At 48.3% G+C, this 16,877-nt stretch overlaps 1 protein-coding gene across 4 annotated transcripts in view; it reads right to left on the bottom strand.

Annotated features, from left to right (window-relative positions):
* The window catches only part of Kcnc4 (potassium voltage-gated channel subfamily C member 4), a 109,826-nt gene that overhangs the window by 72,814 nt on the left and 20,135 nt on the right, over positions 1-16,877 (bottom strand). Inside the window, exon 4 of one of the 4 annotated variants that reach the window (XM_040752074.1) lies at positions 508-836. The exons of 1 other annotated variant lie outside the window; for it this stretch is intronic. In XM_040752074.1, the coding sequence (XP_040608008.1) occupies positions 736-836 (101 nt within the window). In that variant the 3' untranslated portion in view covers positions 508-735. Of the gene's footprint in view, positions 1-507; positions 837-15,707; position 16,877 lie in introns of those variants that run through there. 2 more of the 4 variants (XM_005076602.4, XM_005076603.4) reach the window with 2 other exon arrangements.

Here is a 16,877-nt window from a genome sequence, read left to right as displayed (position 1 = left end):
GAGACTCTACCTACTTAGCATATTTCAGGTCCTGGGTTTAATCCCAGTAACACACACACACACCACACACACCACACACACACACACACACACACACACACACACACACACACACACACACACTAATTCAGACAAATGCTACCTGGATGAGCCTTTGAGACATTGTGCTAATTTAAATGCTGCTCTCTTAAAGGGCACATATTATACGACTCAGTTTAGATGAGATACTTTAGTAGTCAACCTCAGAGAAATCGAGTAAAAGGATGGCTTCCAGGCATGGGGTTAGGGGGCTGAGGAATTAGTGCTTAATTCGTTTAGAGATGATGAAGAGTTCTGGAGATGGATAATGGGATAGCTGTGCAACAGTGTGAATGTACTTAACGTCATGGTGCAATAAAAATGGTTAAAACAGGAAATCTATGTTGTTGTTTTAACAATTTAAAAAAATGTTGCTTTTATTCTACTGAAGCAGCAAAGGTTTTACCAATTTTTTTTCTCTTGAAGAATGTGGACAGGGGAAGGAGACTCACTGTGACACTTCTGAAAGGTCACCAGCCCTGAGCTTGACACCTAATTATCAGCTGACCCTGCCCAGACTCCCAAAGGGGGCATTGATTAATGGTACTCTGCTCAGGCCAAGAAGTCTGTAGAGCAGGCTCATTGGAAGCTGGCTCTGCGCTGGAGCAGGGCAGAGAGAGAAGAAGGAAGATTGTGTATACTGCATCCAGGCATGTGCTAACCAGGTGCCACGCATGCAGATGAAAAACTGTCCTCAAGGAATTTGTAATCACCTTTGGTTCTCAGTTGCCACCAGCCAGGCTTCACTGTGAGGATGCCTAGGAGGGGAAAGGGAAAGAGACATGTTTTTCCAATTATTGGCCAAGACTCAAGACCTAGAGACATTTCTCTGGGACTCCCATGTGACCTGGCTCTTAAGGTGGGCATTGCTATTTGGCCTCACTACTGACCTCTAACAATAAAAATGTCTGGACCTGGATAGAGGAGCATCGGGCTTGGCTGACAAGATCTTCACAGCGCTAGAATTGGCAAGCACTCAGGCCTCAGGGCAGGATGGGTAAGAGGTCAAGTTCAATGAGCAACTTGCTTTGGCCAGCCTCCTTTTGAGGCACAGGCCCCAGGAACTGGAGAACAACCTAGAGTCTGGGGGGGTGGGTCTGAAAAGAGAATCCTACACTTTTTTTTGCCTCTCTACCTCCTAGACCTGCAACTCACAGGAATCCTACTGGGTAATGTGGTTGGTGGTACAAACTTAGGGCGCCAGTCCCAAACAAGTGCTTTTTATTCACACAGCATTTATGGAGTCTTGGTGTGATGTTGGGCATATTGACAGTCTAGTTTTGCTTTAAAGTTGGGCAGAGACAAAGATCTATGAATGTACAATTTTTTGTTGCTGATTGTTTTTTCAAAGTATAATTTCAAAAAAATTCTAAAAAGGAAAACATATGAGTCTCATGGAAAGATCTGGTTGATTGGTAAGTAGAATTTCAGCAGGGGGTTGGTGAGAGAGAGCAATAGGGGGTTGGAAATGGCCAACACTCATTATATACCTGTATGAAATTGTTCAAGAATTAAAAAAAGAAACTAAGTCCTCCCAAATATTATTTAAAGAGAACAACAATAGCAAAAGGTTTTGTTGAATTCATTAATAATATAATGATAATGTTGGAATAGCATTAAAAAAACAAATGGAAGAACCCATTTTTTGTTGTTTTGTTTTTAACATTTAAGACAAATTTGGTTAATGACAGGACAATAAAACTGAGTTTCATGAAAGGAGTCATTGGAACTCTACCCAAGAAAACATGGTTCAAGTTAACATGCAACTTCATGATCTAGATCTGCAGTTAATAATATAAGACAGCACACATTCTAGAGCTACTTTCCAATAGATGTGCACCCTGAGTATGATTTAACAGTTTCTAGTAGCCACATTAAGAAATAAAACCATAGGGCTGGACAGATGACTGGCTCACTTGCTGCTCTTTCAGAGGACCCAGGTTCAATTCCCATACCCACATGGTGGCTCACAACCATCTCTAATTCCAATTTCAGGGAAGTCAGTGCTGGCTTTGTAAAACAACAGGCACACTGGTGGTGCCCAGATGTACATACTGGAAAAACACTCACATAAATAAAACAATAAAGTTAATTTTTAAAAAAGAAAGATGGGTGCACACCTTCAACCTCAGCACTTGGGAGGCAGAGGAGTTGGATCTCTGAGTTAGAGGACAACCTGGTTTACAGAGCGAGTTTCAGTTCAGTGAGAGCTACACAGAGTAACTCTGTCTAGAAAAACCAAAAAAGAAAAAAGAAAGAAAGAAAATAGGAAAAGGGAGAAAGAGAAGGAATAAAAATCACAAATTGGGTGTGGTGGTGTATGACTTTAATCCCAGCTCATAGGAGGTAGAGACAGTTGGATCTCTTTGAGTTCTAGGCCAACCTGGCCTACATAGTGAGTTTTAGAACAGCCAGAGCTATATAGTGAAATCTGTCTAAGAAAAAGAAAGAAAGAAAACCACAAACGAGGTGTGGCCCACACACCTGCAATCCCAGCATTTGGAAGTTTGGGATTTTGAGTTTGACATCATTGAGAACCATATACTGAGACCCTGTCTCTAAAGAAACAAAAACCCCAAACAAAAACCCACACACAAAGGAAGCGAAAACAAGCACAAAAGTAATCTGAATAATATGTTTTTAACCCGACAAGTCCAAAATATTGTCATTTTGGCATATGGCATTAGCCACATTTCAAGAACTCAGCAGCCATCTGTGAATTCAGTTCTAGAGAATTCAATAATCTTGGTGTTAAACAAAGCATCCATATGACATTAAAGGACTGTAGTCCTCCACTTGGTCTCATCTGTACTTTAGATCATTCTTTTTTAACAAAGGCTCCTAGGTTACTACGACCCAACACACAAAGGCTCCAGGAAAGGTAAATCTAAACTATGGATCCTAACAGGGCTTGTGCAAAGCAGTGGGTATGCAGGGTTACAAGACACAACATCCTTTGGGCAGGACATAGTGGATCCCGACAGATTCCAGTTTGCAAGGCAGAGGATGTAGCGGAGGGACCCTCCACTCTAAGGAGAAGGTCAAGTGAGCCCAATGCAGGAAAAGGCACAAGTTCAGAGAACAGTGATGTGGGGCTGTGGCCAGGGAACAGGGTGTATGGAGGACAGGCAGAGACTGACTGAGGTCTGGTAGACAGGCTGAGACCCTGAGGTCAAGGGTCTGGAGAAGCCATGGTGGCATGTGTCATCTATATCCAGAAAGGCAAGGATGCATTTTAGAGTAAGCTCATTCAAGGAGCTCTGAGACTGGTGGCTGATCAAAGCTTCCCCAGCTTTTTCCCTCTTGTTACCACCACTGTGAATGGGGATAAAATGTGTATCATCCTTGGTAGCTGAAAACATTTTCTGGCCATCAGGTGACAGAGATGATATCCTAACCCAGGATGAAGACAACACTGGTAAGAGAGGCCAAAGTGACTTTGAAGGTCTCCAGTGAACAGACTCCTAGGACTGAGGGAGGATAGAAGATGATTTATGGATTGATGGCTTCATGGTTGATACTCGGTAGCTTTTGGGTCAGGTTCACAGGGTATATGAATATCCAAGCCTGGCATTAACTCACTTACTCGCCAAGTGAGCAAGAAAGGGCATGGCTGGACAGTTTTCATCCCCATCATCTGGGAGAGATAAAGAGGTGACTTGGATTTCTCTTGTCCTTTCCATGTGAGAAGCTTAGGGTCCTTTACAAGTGTTCTCTAAGTCAATGGTCTCAGCTTCTAGAAGGCACAGGCTGAAAGAGAGTAGTAAAGCTGAGATAGATCACAGAGTAAGGAGAACCAAGCAGGCCTCAATTCTTGGAAATAACCTCCAGGACCCCCCCCAGACCCCCTATCAACATCAAGAAACTGGCTCGCTTCACTGCTAGTTCTGCAGGAGAAACAGTAGTACATGGGCACAGAACAAGGATCCATGGCAGAGAGCCTGTAGCTGCCAGGAAGGGAAGAGGCAGTGTGGGGGAGATTTCACGATGCTCTGTGGTCAGCTGACTCGCCTGCACACTCATGCACGCGTGGGGGCAGGGCCCGGTCTTAAGCCAGCTTCTTGGAGAACTGGTGTGTTTGGTAGGCAGCAGACTCTAGCAAGGGTCCTCATTCCACTTGGGGCTATCCTATTACCATATGCAAGACTAACTAACCATCCAATAGGACCAGGGAAATGCTGATCTCATCTCCTTGGAGATAAGACTCCCTCTGCTTCAGTTTCCACGCTTTTTGCTACGGCTGAGTTTCACAGGAATGCCTTCTGATGATAGTGAGAGGAGAGAAAACTGAAGCCCCCGGCAGCAGAGGCTACTGAATTGGAACTTGGGAATGGAGCCAGGCCTGCCAGCTCCCAGCTCCATGTTTAGAAATGAGCTCCATAAAATGTCAAATAGTTGGTGAAAGCCAAAACGCAGTGTGATCTCCAGCTGTGTTCCAAATATCACATGCATGTTCTGTTGTCTCTCTACCAGCCACCTCAGCTGCCAGCACTTCTGCTGGCACCTTAGGTCTCATTATCCCCACCTTCAGCCAGATCAAAGCATCCAGCCCCAGGCCCTCAGGGGAGGCTGTGGCTGAGTGTGCTCAGTCACGCTGCCCCAGGTTAAGAAGGGAAAGATGTGAGGAGGACAGAAAGTTTCATGAGCATCCATTTCTGAGCTCAGTAGTAGATATGGGATTGCATTCAAGCCTCAGGAACCTATGAAGGTTGACAGTGCTATCCCCGAATGAAGATAAGTGGGAGCTGCAGCCCAGACAAGTTAAACCAATTGCCAAAGATCACACAGCCTGAGCGGAAGCCAGGCTGGACTTCAAGGCCCCCAGGTCCTGTTCACAGTCAGTTCCAGGAGCATTGATCTGAACTGTAGGGGGAAAAAAAACCAGTGAAGAAACAAAATCTTCTTGGAACAGATGGAAAAACATCAAAGATAACTATCTTTAAAGTCTATACAGTGGATAACGTTTATAAGCGTTTAATAGTGTGTGTGTGTGTGTGTGTGTGTGTGTGTGTGTGTGTGTGTGTGTGTGTGTATCTAATGTGGCATGCACAGGGGGGTCAGAGGACTACGTGCTGGAGATCATTCTCTTTTGTCCTCCACGTGAGTCCCAGGCGTCAGACTCAGGTCATTAGACTTGGTGGCAAGTGCCTTTACCTGCTGAGCATCTCCTTGGCCATATAGTGTATAACTTCAAGCCTGAGTTTCCTCAGTGGGGAAGTAGCAAACTCCAATGAGACTCTAATGGAACTCTAGATTTTTTTTTCTGAAAAGTGTACTTTAACCTATAGATACCTCTAACCTTTGCTACAATTGATGGAGGTTCATGGGCTCTGGGAGTCAGTCAACTTCCTTTGAAGGCCAGGAGTCTGCAGGATGGATGTTTTGGTAGAAAATGAGTACTGTAGGTAGCATGGACATGGGGGCAGTGTCTTGGCAGGGGAGGAGAAGGAGCAGAGGGATGCCACTGGGACCAAAATGGGAGTCAGCTGTTCAGTGATTGAGAACCTAGGTACTTTCCAAGGTGAAGCTTGTTGGTGTCCTGGTGTTGTGTAGCAGTTTCTTCTAAGATTAAAACCTTCCACTTTGGAGAGAAACTGGCTAAGACACAGGATGCTTATAGGGAGATAAAAATAACAGGGACATTCCAGTGGGAAGAGCACACTTCATCCTGTAGGGAAGCTCTTTAAGACCTAAAACAATCAAAATAGCCCAAGAAGTCCCTGAAACTGATCAGACTCACGAGGTCCCTCCCTCCCAAGAATATATATATAAATAATAAGGACTTCTGAGAGAGATTATCAGGCCAGCTGAGTACCTGCAAGAGGCAGAGACCAGCTAAGCTGCCTAGAATCAAAGAGACCAGTTGAACTGCCTAGGAAAGGTTCAGACCAACTGGTCTACCTGTAAAGGACACTCTAACCTGTTGAGCTGCCTGCAGGTTGAGCACTTGCTACTCTTGTGGAGGATCTGGGTTTGATTCCTAGCACCTACATGGCAGCACACAGCTGTACATAACTCTAGTTCTAGGAGATTCAACGCTGTCTTCTGATACTCCACTCTGGCCTCCATAGGCACTGGGCATGAACATGGCATACACACACACACACACACACACACACACATATGTAAGCAAAACACTGAAACACATAAAACAAAAATATATTTTTAAAAATCTTTCTCCCTCTGCCAGCAGCATCCATACATAGAATAAAAGCCCAGAATAGTCTTGGTCTCAAAGTAACTTTATACTTACCAAAGATAGGTGGTATCAGGCTAACTCAGTTCTAAGCCAGTCTGTTAAAAGTAATGATTACATGAGGAAAACATCCCCAGAAAAAGAACCTTAACTAATTCACACCAGACTGGAATGTCTGTCTCCTGGACTGACCTACAGCTGAGGTGAAATGCTTCCCATCTTCCCTGAATTATTGTGCCTGCTACATCCACTGGGGCATTTGCTCAGCAGATGAATGTGTGGGGCTTGCTCAGTGATGCTATTTCTAGCCTGTTTGGTTCATTTTAGGTTTCATAGCCTCGGCCTTCAATGGCCAGGCCCTCCCCCACCCCTCCCTCTCTCCCTCCTTCCCTTTCTCTATCTTCTGTTCACCCATCCTCTCTTCTCCTCCATCTCCTCCTCCACTTCTAGATTCCTGATTTTTTGGTCTGCATCCTGTAACTGCAACAAATACCTGAGCTAATCAGCTTTGACGGAGGAACACTTATGTGTCTCATAGTTTCAGAGGCACAAGCCATGGTCACTCAGCACTGTCGTTTGGGGCCCATGGACAAGCAGTACATCTTGGCAGGAACACATGACAGGGCAACACAAGGCAGTGTGAATTGATAGCAATGTCAGTGCTGAATGTGGGGCTGGCGTCCAACCATAGTTAGGTCCGGTCACTTCATAGTCCCAGAAGCAAAGAGAAAGGAAAGGACTAGAACTCCAATATCTTTCTTAATGCCACTCCCTCAGTAACCTAACTTCTTCCCACTAGGCCTTATATCCTATTGGTTCTGTTGCCTTGCAATAGTGCCTTGAACAAGGACCACGTCTTAGATGATACTGAAGATCCAAACTGTAGCATCTGTTTCCAATGTGTTCTGTGCTTCCCCCATACCACTGTCTTCTTGACTCCACTTCCAGGGGCTCGTGTGTGTGTGTGTGTGTGTGTGTGTGTGTGTGTGTGTGTGTGTGTGTGTGTGTAGATATGCATCTAATATGGCACTCGCGTAAGCCCTGGGGCCTTTAAAACTTGCTAAAATAAGAGCTGAGTTACCCTAACCACTGGCATAGCCTAGGAAGCAGGCGTCAAACAAACACATGTTGTCCTGCCTCTGGGTCACTAAGAGGGAAATGAAGTACCAGTGAAGAGTCTCATGCATATTAATGTCCTAGGGCCTGGCCTCAAGCTGGAGACACACCATCCCATCATCCCACAGTGAATGGTCTTAGCAAGAGACTTGCGGGATATGATTTCTGATATGGTGGAAATCAAACCTGAAACTTTATCCCCTGCCTAGTTTCCCCAAGGACATAAAATGATCACTGTTCAGCTGATGGGCTGTCCAGTGTTTCCCACATCCCATCTCTACTCCTCCTCAATGGAGTCTGAGCTGTAGAGTTTCTTGGAGGAGAAACCAATTTCAGAAAGGTTAAGTCATTTGCCCAAGGCAATAGAGTTCCCAAGCAGCAAAAACAGCTGCAGCTAGAATCAGCTGGACATAGACAGTGTGAATTGATGGTAGTGGTGGTGTTGAGTGAGGCCTCTAGCTAGGCCTGGTCATAGTCTCAGTGGGGAGTGCACAAGGCCAGAACCAGCCTGAATGGGTTTGTGTCCATGAAATCTACCTCCAGTCTCTGTCAAAATATTCCCTCTGCTTTGTTCTTCTTGTCTGCAATGGGATTGTTCAGATGAGTGACTGCAGAGCACAGAACTAACTCGCTTTGCCCTGTTGCAAGTACCAAATCAAAGGGAGCTGTGTTCTCTAACTTCCGGAGGTAACTGCCTCTGCCTGCAGAACACCCACACTTCCCAAAGGCCAGGGATTGATAGCCCTTCACCCCAGCTCCTGCTTTACAAGGTCCCAGAGGACCTGCTCAGAGTCTGCTTTTCTTAAACACCTTTTGGTGATGTGATGTTTGTGTGGGTTCATAAATGTTGAGGCTGCCGCTCAGCAGCATCATGGACCTGGCTTGGACCCCATAGAACACCGCTCTGCTCTCCACGCCTCTCTTTCTGTGGCTCCCTTCTACAGCAGGGATTTTGTCCAGGAGCCCAAACTACACTCTTCATGAAGTCTGAGAAGGATGAAGACAGAAGACAGAGAGCCCAGGACACAAGCCTGGCTGTCCCCAGTAGACTGTAGGTCCACAGTCACCAACCCCAAGATAAAGCATTAACTGTTGAGAGCCTGGGAGCTGGAGGTCTGAGGTGGAAGCTATGAATGGGGGAGGGCATGGAGACTCAGTGTTGGGATTGTAGGGCATAGCATCCCAGGGAATTGTTCTGAACAAATTCTGAGACTCAGATGTAGGCTGGAATGACTGATGGGAAAGACAGAAGTTGACAAGAGTCAACAGTGGGTGGCCACATCATTCGCTATCAGTCTATCCATTCCCCTTTGAGCTCATGGGCACTGAGCAGGGGCTTACCTGAGTGAACCAGCAAGACCAAGACGTCATCACAGTAATAAATATGCAAAGTGCTTATTGTGCACTTTACATAATAAAGGACAGAAAGCTCAGGAAAGATTCTCAGAGGTGATACTTGAGTGGGCCTTGACAGATGTTTACCAGGAAAAAGACTCAATACTAGACTGTGGGAGGGGCAAAAAGGAGAAGAATCTTTTAGACTCAGGCAAATGCCAATGCAATGCATAGCATTTCTGATATTTTTCTTCAGAGCTGAGGACTGAACTCAGGGCTTTTGAATGCTGTAAGCTCTCTATCACTGAACTATACAGTCCAAGCACTTCCATTGGTTCTTTGGTGCTACAGTCTCCTGTAATAGAGAACAAGGCTTTTGCTTTGAAAGGTGAGAGGTCTTACAGTTTTATCTTTGGGGCAATAAAACATGACTAGACCCTAATTTATGTTGGAACGTGAACGATTAGCGTTATCCTGTTCCTAGAGAAGATGATGAAATGAGAGTGAAAAGAATAGAAAAGCCTTGAGAGGGGGCAGAGGAGGAAAGCAGTGAGAGTCCCCTGGCTGGGAGATGGGAAGTGGCTGGGAAGAAATGGAGAATTCTAGAAACCAACATTTCAGTCCTGTGTAAGGAAATCCAGTTTGTCACAATCCAGCACTAAGGTCCAGAGGGACAGAATGGTTACCCTGGGGCCTTTGTGCACCCCCATCCTGCCCTGGGAGCTGCCTGCTACCTCTAGTGGGATCCTAAGAGAGAAATGACATCTCCAGTGGGTTGTCAGGAGTATAAACAGTGCTGTCCCCTAAGGGGATGGAAGGGCCTGCTGCCACACCAGTGTCACAAGATGTCAGAGTGAGGCTGGTCTATCATCTGTTCCCCAACCATGGAAGACTAGTCACTGGCTGACTGGCTTATGGCTCAGGAAGGAGCTGCCTCTCCACAGAGGCAGCCATGATGGTAGTGGAGCACCGGTACATTTCTGTTCTCCATGGCAACTGGGGAGCTGCCACCCTAGGGAAGCCATTATGGCAACAGCTATTGCAGAACAGCTTGGTGCCTCTGGGCCTCCAGGCCTTCTGGGCTTGTCCCCTTGGTCTTCCTGAGGGTTGTCCTGCTCATCTGGGCCTCAAAGAAGTAGAAGCAGCTACTCCTCTAAGCCTGGCGTTTGGGTCTGAAAGCCAGCAAAGAAGTCTGTTGGTGGTCGGTGTGCTCTGAACATTTCACCATTGACTGATAAGGACTTTGAATGTCACTGGGCCAGAGGACCGGATACAAAGGACAGAAAGATGACATACTAAGGGGGTCATGGAAACCAGGAGTGAAGTTGAGCCTTGGTTAAGGAATCTTGGTCCCTTGTCCCTACAAATGATTTCCTCGTGGGCAGTCACACCCTGCAACCCCAGGGTGTGTGTGACCCGTAGCAGAGGAAACCCCTCTTGTTGGTGGACCTGAGCGCCCAATCATCCCACCTGAGGCCTGGGCAGGACCATGAGGCTTGAGGTTTCGTGAAGAATAGGATTCTTGGAAGTACTGGCTAGAGGTGGCTGCTGAGCCGGGCAGCTGGGTCCTTCCTGCCGCTAGCCAGACTCACTTCCGCCTCCTCTTTCTTCTCTTCACCAGGTCTTCACATCTTCTTCCTCTTCCCTTCTCTATCCCCCCCCCCCCACGCTTGCTTCTTTCTTCCTTGTTATTTATTCATTCCCTTAAACATTTTCACTGAGCATCTACTCGGGAGAAGCCAGGAGTCAGCACTCTTGAGAAGCCTGCAGCAGGGCAGGGGTACTCCAGCAGTGCCAAGAAAAATCAGAAAATGGAGAGTGCTGAAGAACAGAGAGATGAAGAGCTGTTGTGCTTATGCTCTCTCTCTCTCTCTCTCTCTCTCTCTCTCTCTCTCTCTCTCTCTCTCTCTCTCTCTCTCTCTCTCTCTCAGGCACTAAATGCATAATGGAAAGAGAAGAGCTTTCTCGTGTTCCCCAAGGGATCCTGGGAATACCCTAGAAGTGAGGCACACAAGCCAGCTGAAGGCACGGGCGAGCTAAGAAGCTGTGAGCCAGGTTGGTCTCCCAATCTGATTCATTCATTCATAAAGTAGGGACTGAGCCCCTAGGACTGTCTAAGGCACTAGAAATTCACAGAGGCAAATATGTAGCAATGGAGAGGGACAAGCAGCTTGAAGAAAACCAGCTGGCTATGTAGAAAAGAACAGAGGACGGGGCTGGGACCCTAAGCTGGTGAAGTGTCTGCTGCACAAGTATGAGGACCTGAGTTCAGATCCCCAGCACACACTCAACGTAAACTCCAGGTAGGGAGGCATCCACCTCTAACCCTAGCACTGGGAAGGTGGGGGCAGCAGAGATTAGGTAGATCCCCTGGAGCTCATTGGCTAGTCAGTCTAGATCAATTGATGAGACCCAGATTGAGTGTTTCAACAAATAGAGGGTTTAGAAGATGGTTTAACCACACTAGTACAAGTCTGAGCTTAATTCCCAGAACCCATATAGAAAGCCTGATGCAGCTGGCCTGTGGTGGTGCACACCTTTACTCCCAGCACTTGGGAGGCGGAGACAGGTGGATCTCTGTGAGTTCAAGACCAGCCTGATCTACTGAGTGAATTCCAGAACATTCTCCAAAGCTACAGAGAAACCCTGTCTCAAAAAAAAAAAAAGCCAGATGCAATGTAATCCCAGCATTCCTACAAGGTGGAAAGAGAAAGAGAACATAAGAGAATCTGCCAGAAGCTCATGCATGCGTCAACCAACCTGGAGCATGCAGTGCAGTGACAGAAACCGGTGGAAGATGAGACCTGACTTTATTAAGTTGTTCTCTGACCTCCAGATGACATGGCATGATGTATGTGTGTAACAGGAATGTCTACATATACCATACTCACGCAAATAAGTAAAGATAACCGCTACAGCACCAACGATCATAGAAAAGAAAATGACAAAAGTAAAACAGAGGGGAGGGCTAGGTGAGGAGGGCACCCTGGAGTTGAGAGTGTGGGTTATTTTGTCAGAGCAAATGGTAAGAGGGACTCAGCCTAGTGAAGGCTGGAGTGGGTGGCGAAGGGAGATGTTCGTGTGAGGGGAAAAACATGTATGAAGACATTTTCAGGAGAGAAAGAGAGAGAGAGAGAGAGAGAGAGAGAGAGAGAGAGAGAGAGAGAGAGAGAGAGAGAGAGAGAGAGAGAGAGCAGAGGGAGGGAGGGGGGAGAGCTAAAGGTAAACCAACCTGGGGGCTCCTGGAAACGGAATACGGAGTCTCCAGAGGTGGAGGTGGGCTGGGGTAGGGACAGGGGCTGAGAACAATCATGCACAAGGTCCCCTTGAAGGCTTTGTATTTTATCTGAGATGCAGTGGGAAAGACGCCACCAAAGGTTTTAAGGGTAACAGGATCTTGATTCCATTTTAAGCTGCTCTCTGGTTGCTGGGTGGAGACTGGTGATGATGATGACGATGGTGAAGGAAGAGCTGAGGGTCACAGGGAGGCCTGGGAGGTGCCTCCTTGCAAAAAGACCAGGCTGGGACTGTACCAATTGGGGAAGGGAGCAGGAAGAGAATGCTTGAAAGACATCTCTAAGGCAGAAAAGTAGAATGTCTGCTCTGTTTCCCCATTTAGCACACAGCTCCATGGGGACAGGGGTCCTGTTTACTAATCTTTCCCCAGGACACAGTGCAGGCATGTAACAATTTTGTGTTTGAAAACTCTACCACCCAGTTTCTGGTCGGCTTCAAGGTGGAGGGTAGAGAAGGCAAGCAGAGGGTGAAATCAAAGGCCTTCGGAGTAGCAGGAAGCTGCTGTGACAGGGGCTGTGACAGAGCCACACAGGAGTGTTGAAAGCAGCATGGGCATGAAGGAGGTCCACTGTGTGCTTGACTGAATGGGTGTGACAGGGGATTTCTGAAATGAGGATGTTATCATTATCTATAAATGTTAAAGCATGGGAGTGGGTAACATCACCTAGGAGACAGTATGGAGGAGAAAGGGGCCCCTCCCAACAACCAGAGGTTGCTGCATTAGGTAACAAGGACCCAAATTCAACCAAAAGCAGGACTCTGCATTTTCAGTAATCTAGTTGCAAATGACCCTAGTACATACTTTAACCATGCCCTTCCCAAGGGTCCCTGGAAAGGCAAAGCAGACACTTGGAAGGAGGTACAACTGGGGTACTCAAGAGACAGCCAGGTCTCAAGAGTCCTTGACAGGCCCCTGGAGCAAAGCCTATTGCTTGAGCCTGAGAGTGATGACTACAGTCCCCAGGACCTGGGCTAGCTCACATGCCAGCTAGTGTGCGAACACTGTCACGCTCCAAGCAAAACCCAAGTGCTCACTGTGACAATGCCACAGGGATCCCTGGTGGTTGATGCCGGGTCACATGGCCCATGTCTACTGAGTTGTTGATGTCTAGAAGTGTCTCGTGCTCTTTGCCACGGCAGGGAATCTGGAAAAGCCCCATCAGGAAAGGAGCTCCTCTGAGTCCTCCCTGAATCTCTAAGTCTGGGCCCGCCTCAGCTGAGTCAGCCTTCCTTTCAGTCAGAGGTCTAACCACCTTGCACACCAAGCAGAAATTCTTCCCACAACCAGCACTTGGCTACTGGTGTCCCCTCACACTTCTAGGAATGGCGTTCCTCTCATCATACAGGGGGTCTGCTCCTAATCTTCTTTGGTCATTTTGTTAGAAAGCTTGATTGGAAAGGCCTGGGAGACCTTGACCAGATGTTCACAGTGCCACCTCTTGGGGGACGGTGAGATGCAGGGAAGGAGATCCAGGCTTCTCTGTTCGGCTGGTATGGAATATTTTCTAGTATTTTCCACTAAACTTGGCCATTGTTCCTCACGTGCCGCCCCCTTGTGTTTTAGACAGGGCCTCTTGCTAGACTGGGAGCTGACAGGTGAACGGGACTAGCTAGCCAGGGGGACCTCGAGAATCTTCCTGTCCTGCCTCCTAGTGCTAGAATTATAAGCACACTGCCATGCTTTTTAAAAAATGTAGGTTCTGGAGACCAAATGCAAGTCCTCATGCTTGAAAAGCAAGTATTTTATTGACTAAGCCAGCTCCCCGGCCCCAAAATAATATTCTTTGTTGTTGAGCCCGAGTGGCCTCCTTAGCATTGCTATCAATAATTGGAACCCAGTAAAGCACAGTGTTCTCCAAATACCTGAAACCGGGAGCTGGCTTCCCACCAGATCTTCTCCAAGACAAGCTGCTCCTCTTAACCTGGCTTCCATGCCAGTCCCAACCAGGCTTCCCTTCTGTGTCACTGGCTTTGCACTGGGAAGGGACTTGTCACTCCCTGAGCTAGGTGTTGTGATCTGATCATTAATTAATGAAGCCAAGATGTCGTTTCCCCAGGGCCCATCCCAACGCTGTTATCCTCTCCTTTAAGGCGGCTCCCAAGGTGGGACTCAACTCTGGCCCCAGCAGAAGCTTATAGTGTGTCTTCCTTCGTGGTGCAGCTCCTGGGACACAAGGGCCACTCACTCTGCATCTGGCCATTCCAGAGTTTTGAAGGTGTCACTGTGTATCCCAACTACATCCCTGTAGGTCCCCTTAGGGAGTTCCTGGCACCCAATACTCATGTGCTTTTTGCTAGGTTCTTAGCCCATAAATACGGTTTCACATTTATGTTAAAAAACCAAACAGAAAACCCAGCTAAACTAAAAAACAGCCATTCTGGCTGCAGGCCCTGATGCGTAATGTCATTAGGGAGTCAGCAGTGTAACCCATCCCATTATCGCCTGGCCAAGCTTCTCCGAGCAGCCTGGCTGCAAATGGCTTTCTCTTGGGGGGCGGGGGGGTGCAGCCCTATCTGCCCTCCAGTTGGAGGAGAGATTTTATCTTTAATTGACAACTGGCCGCCTGCCACTGTGCCCTGCGTCTGCTGCTGGCCCAGGCTGGTGACTGGTTTTCCATGCCACTTCAGGAATAGGCTTCCCCTTGTTTCTTCCTTCCACCCAGGGCCCTGTGGTCCTCACCCTGCCATTCTGTGTTGCCCTAGACAGCTCCTGGGTGTGCTCTTGTCTTTTCTGAGTGTGTTTGGACATGAAGAAATCTGTAGGAAAAAAGCCTGAGCTGAAGCCAAGGGTGAGGAGGGAGCTAACGTTTATGGCAGATCCTCTGTCTCCTGCATGCTCTGTGCAGACACCTGCCCCTGAACCAGGCTGTTACGCTGTCTTTGGGGCAGGCACCATTACTTTATGGGCACGAGAACAGATTTGAGGAGTTGCCCCCCAGTTACCCTGCCAAGGAGTGGCGGATCACAACTAAATGGAGGCTCCGATGGCTCACTTGCTTACAGTGAGGAGTGAGGAGACGCGAACATGGACCTGGCTGTGTAATCCGTAGAGCCCAGTGCAAATGAAACCACAGATCTTGTTGAGGATTAGTCACTCTACTGTGGTGACAGTATGGGGCCCCTTCCTGGTGACTGCAGGGCTGTGCATCCATCAAACCAGCCTCATGCATGCCCCTATGGGGGAGTGAAGGGAATAAGGACCAGTGCATGAGAACTTGCCACTTCCCTAGCCCCTGCACCCCAAGTATGTTCATTCTCCATCCCCAAGAGTCCACTGTTGGCTTCAGTCCTCAGCCACCATGCAGTCCTTGCAATGCTGGCCTCCCCAGGGCCTTGGCCCACTTAAACTGATGCAGTCGCAGGGAAAGGGAAGTCTCTGTTCAAACAAGCAGGCACGCAGTGGACTCCCCTAAACAAGGAAGACTTGTTCCATGCTTTGGGTGGGGGGTGGCAGAGTCAGATAGCAGCAGCAATGTCAGGACACTGCCCAGGAGTCAGGAGCTCATGGTTGTGCCCTTCGCTGCCTTGAGAGGATCATAGAAAAACGCAGGAGCTGGGCCACAGGGAGGCTCCCCGGAAGGGGCTCAGGTGTGCTTGCATTTCTTAGACACAGATGGCAGGTTGATTGGAACGCAGGGAGCTCCCCCACAGACCCACAGCCGGAAAAGAGAGGCGAGGCAGGTGCTCATGGAGGAGCAGCAGGACACTTGGATGTCTTTATTGGTGCTCAGCACAGCGTGACAGTGAGGGCATGCAGACAGGGCGCAATGGGCCCGGCCTAGGCGTGCCTCAGACACACACAAGGGGACAGCTTTAGAAAAGGATTGACCAATACCAAGGGTGGGCAGGAAGGGCTGAGGGAGGGGCAGAGGCCAAGGCTGAAGGGGTCACCTGGCCTCTGCTATTGCACGCGTCCTCTGGCCACCGGCCAGGAAGTACAGTATTGCAACTGGTCTCCTCTCGCCCAAGGTGTCCCCTTCTCAGACCCCTGAGCCAGATGGGCAAACAGATCCCCTTCCATCTGCCCAGCAGCATCTTTGAAAACAAGTGGACAAAGGAGACTCACACGAAAGAAATGAAATTCCCCTTGTCAGAGACACAGATGGGGTGCTGGAAGGAGTAACAGAGGCTGCAGAAGAGCCCCTGGAAGTGCCCCCACATACTGGGGTGGGGGGGGAGGTAGAACCCCAATCTGGGGTAGGGCTGGGCTAGTGAAGCAGTGACCCTGGAGGGCAATCTTGCCTTAACAGACTTCAACAGGCCACCTGCTGGCAGGGGACACACACCCCCATGTGAGAGCAGTCTGGGCCCACCCAGCCGAGGGGCAGGTCCCAGGTGCACTTTTCCTGGGACTTTCCATACAACATGGTCAGAAGAAACAATCAATAAAGGAAGAGGGGAGGGGAGACAGGGTGGGAAGAGGACTTGGGAGACATAGCCTAACATTGAAGACAGACCACCAGAAGCACGTGCACTACACACAAGAGAATATAGTATGTATGAATATAGATACTATATGTGCATATATGTCTCTTCAATGTACAGTAGGAACAGAGTTTCAGACCCAGATGGCTCTGGGCCCTGAGAGTCGCATGGGAGGTTTTTCCACCAGTCCTGTGCAAACAAGGATATCTGAGTCTTTCCCAGCAAGATGCGTGCCTGGGTTCCAGAGTTTCCCTAAGCCTCTGGCTTTCTGTCTGTCTGCCTGTCTTTCTCACGTTGGTGCCGCCTTAAGAGAGGGTGAGGACTTCAGCGTGGGCATAGTTGGACGAGAGGGCGTCTTGGCAGGTCTCTGTGTTTAAAGAGCACAGGTGTGAGACACTGGGACGCACGCTTTCGGTTCAACATTGCCTTC

This window comes from Mesocricetus auratus, unplaced genomic scaffold (assembly GCF_017639785.1).
Source record: "Mesocricetus auratus isolate SY011 unplaced genomic scaffold, BCM_Maur_2.0 Super-Scaffold_100009, whole genome shotgun sequence".
In the NCBI taxonomy this organism is placed as follows: domain Eukaryota; kingdom Metazoa; phylum Chordata; class Mammalia; order Rodentia; family Cricetidae; genus Mesocricetus; species Mesocricetus auratus.
Note: the sequence above shows the minus strand (reverse complement) of the source record. Positions and strands in the feature narration are given on the sequence as shown.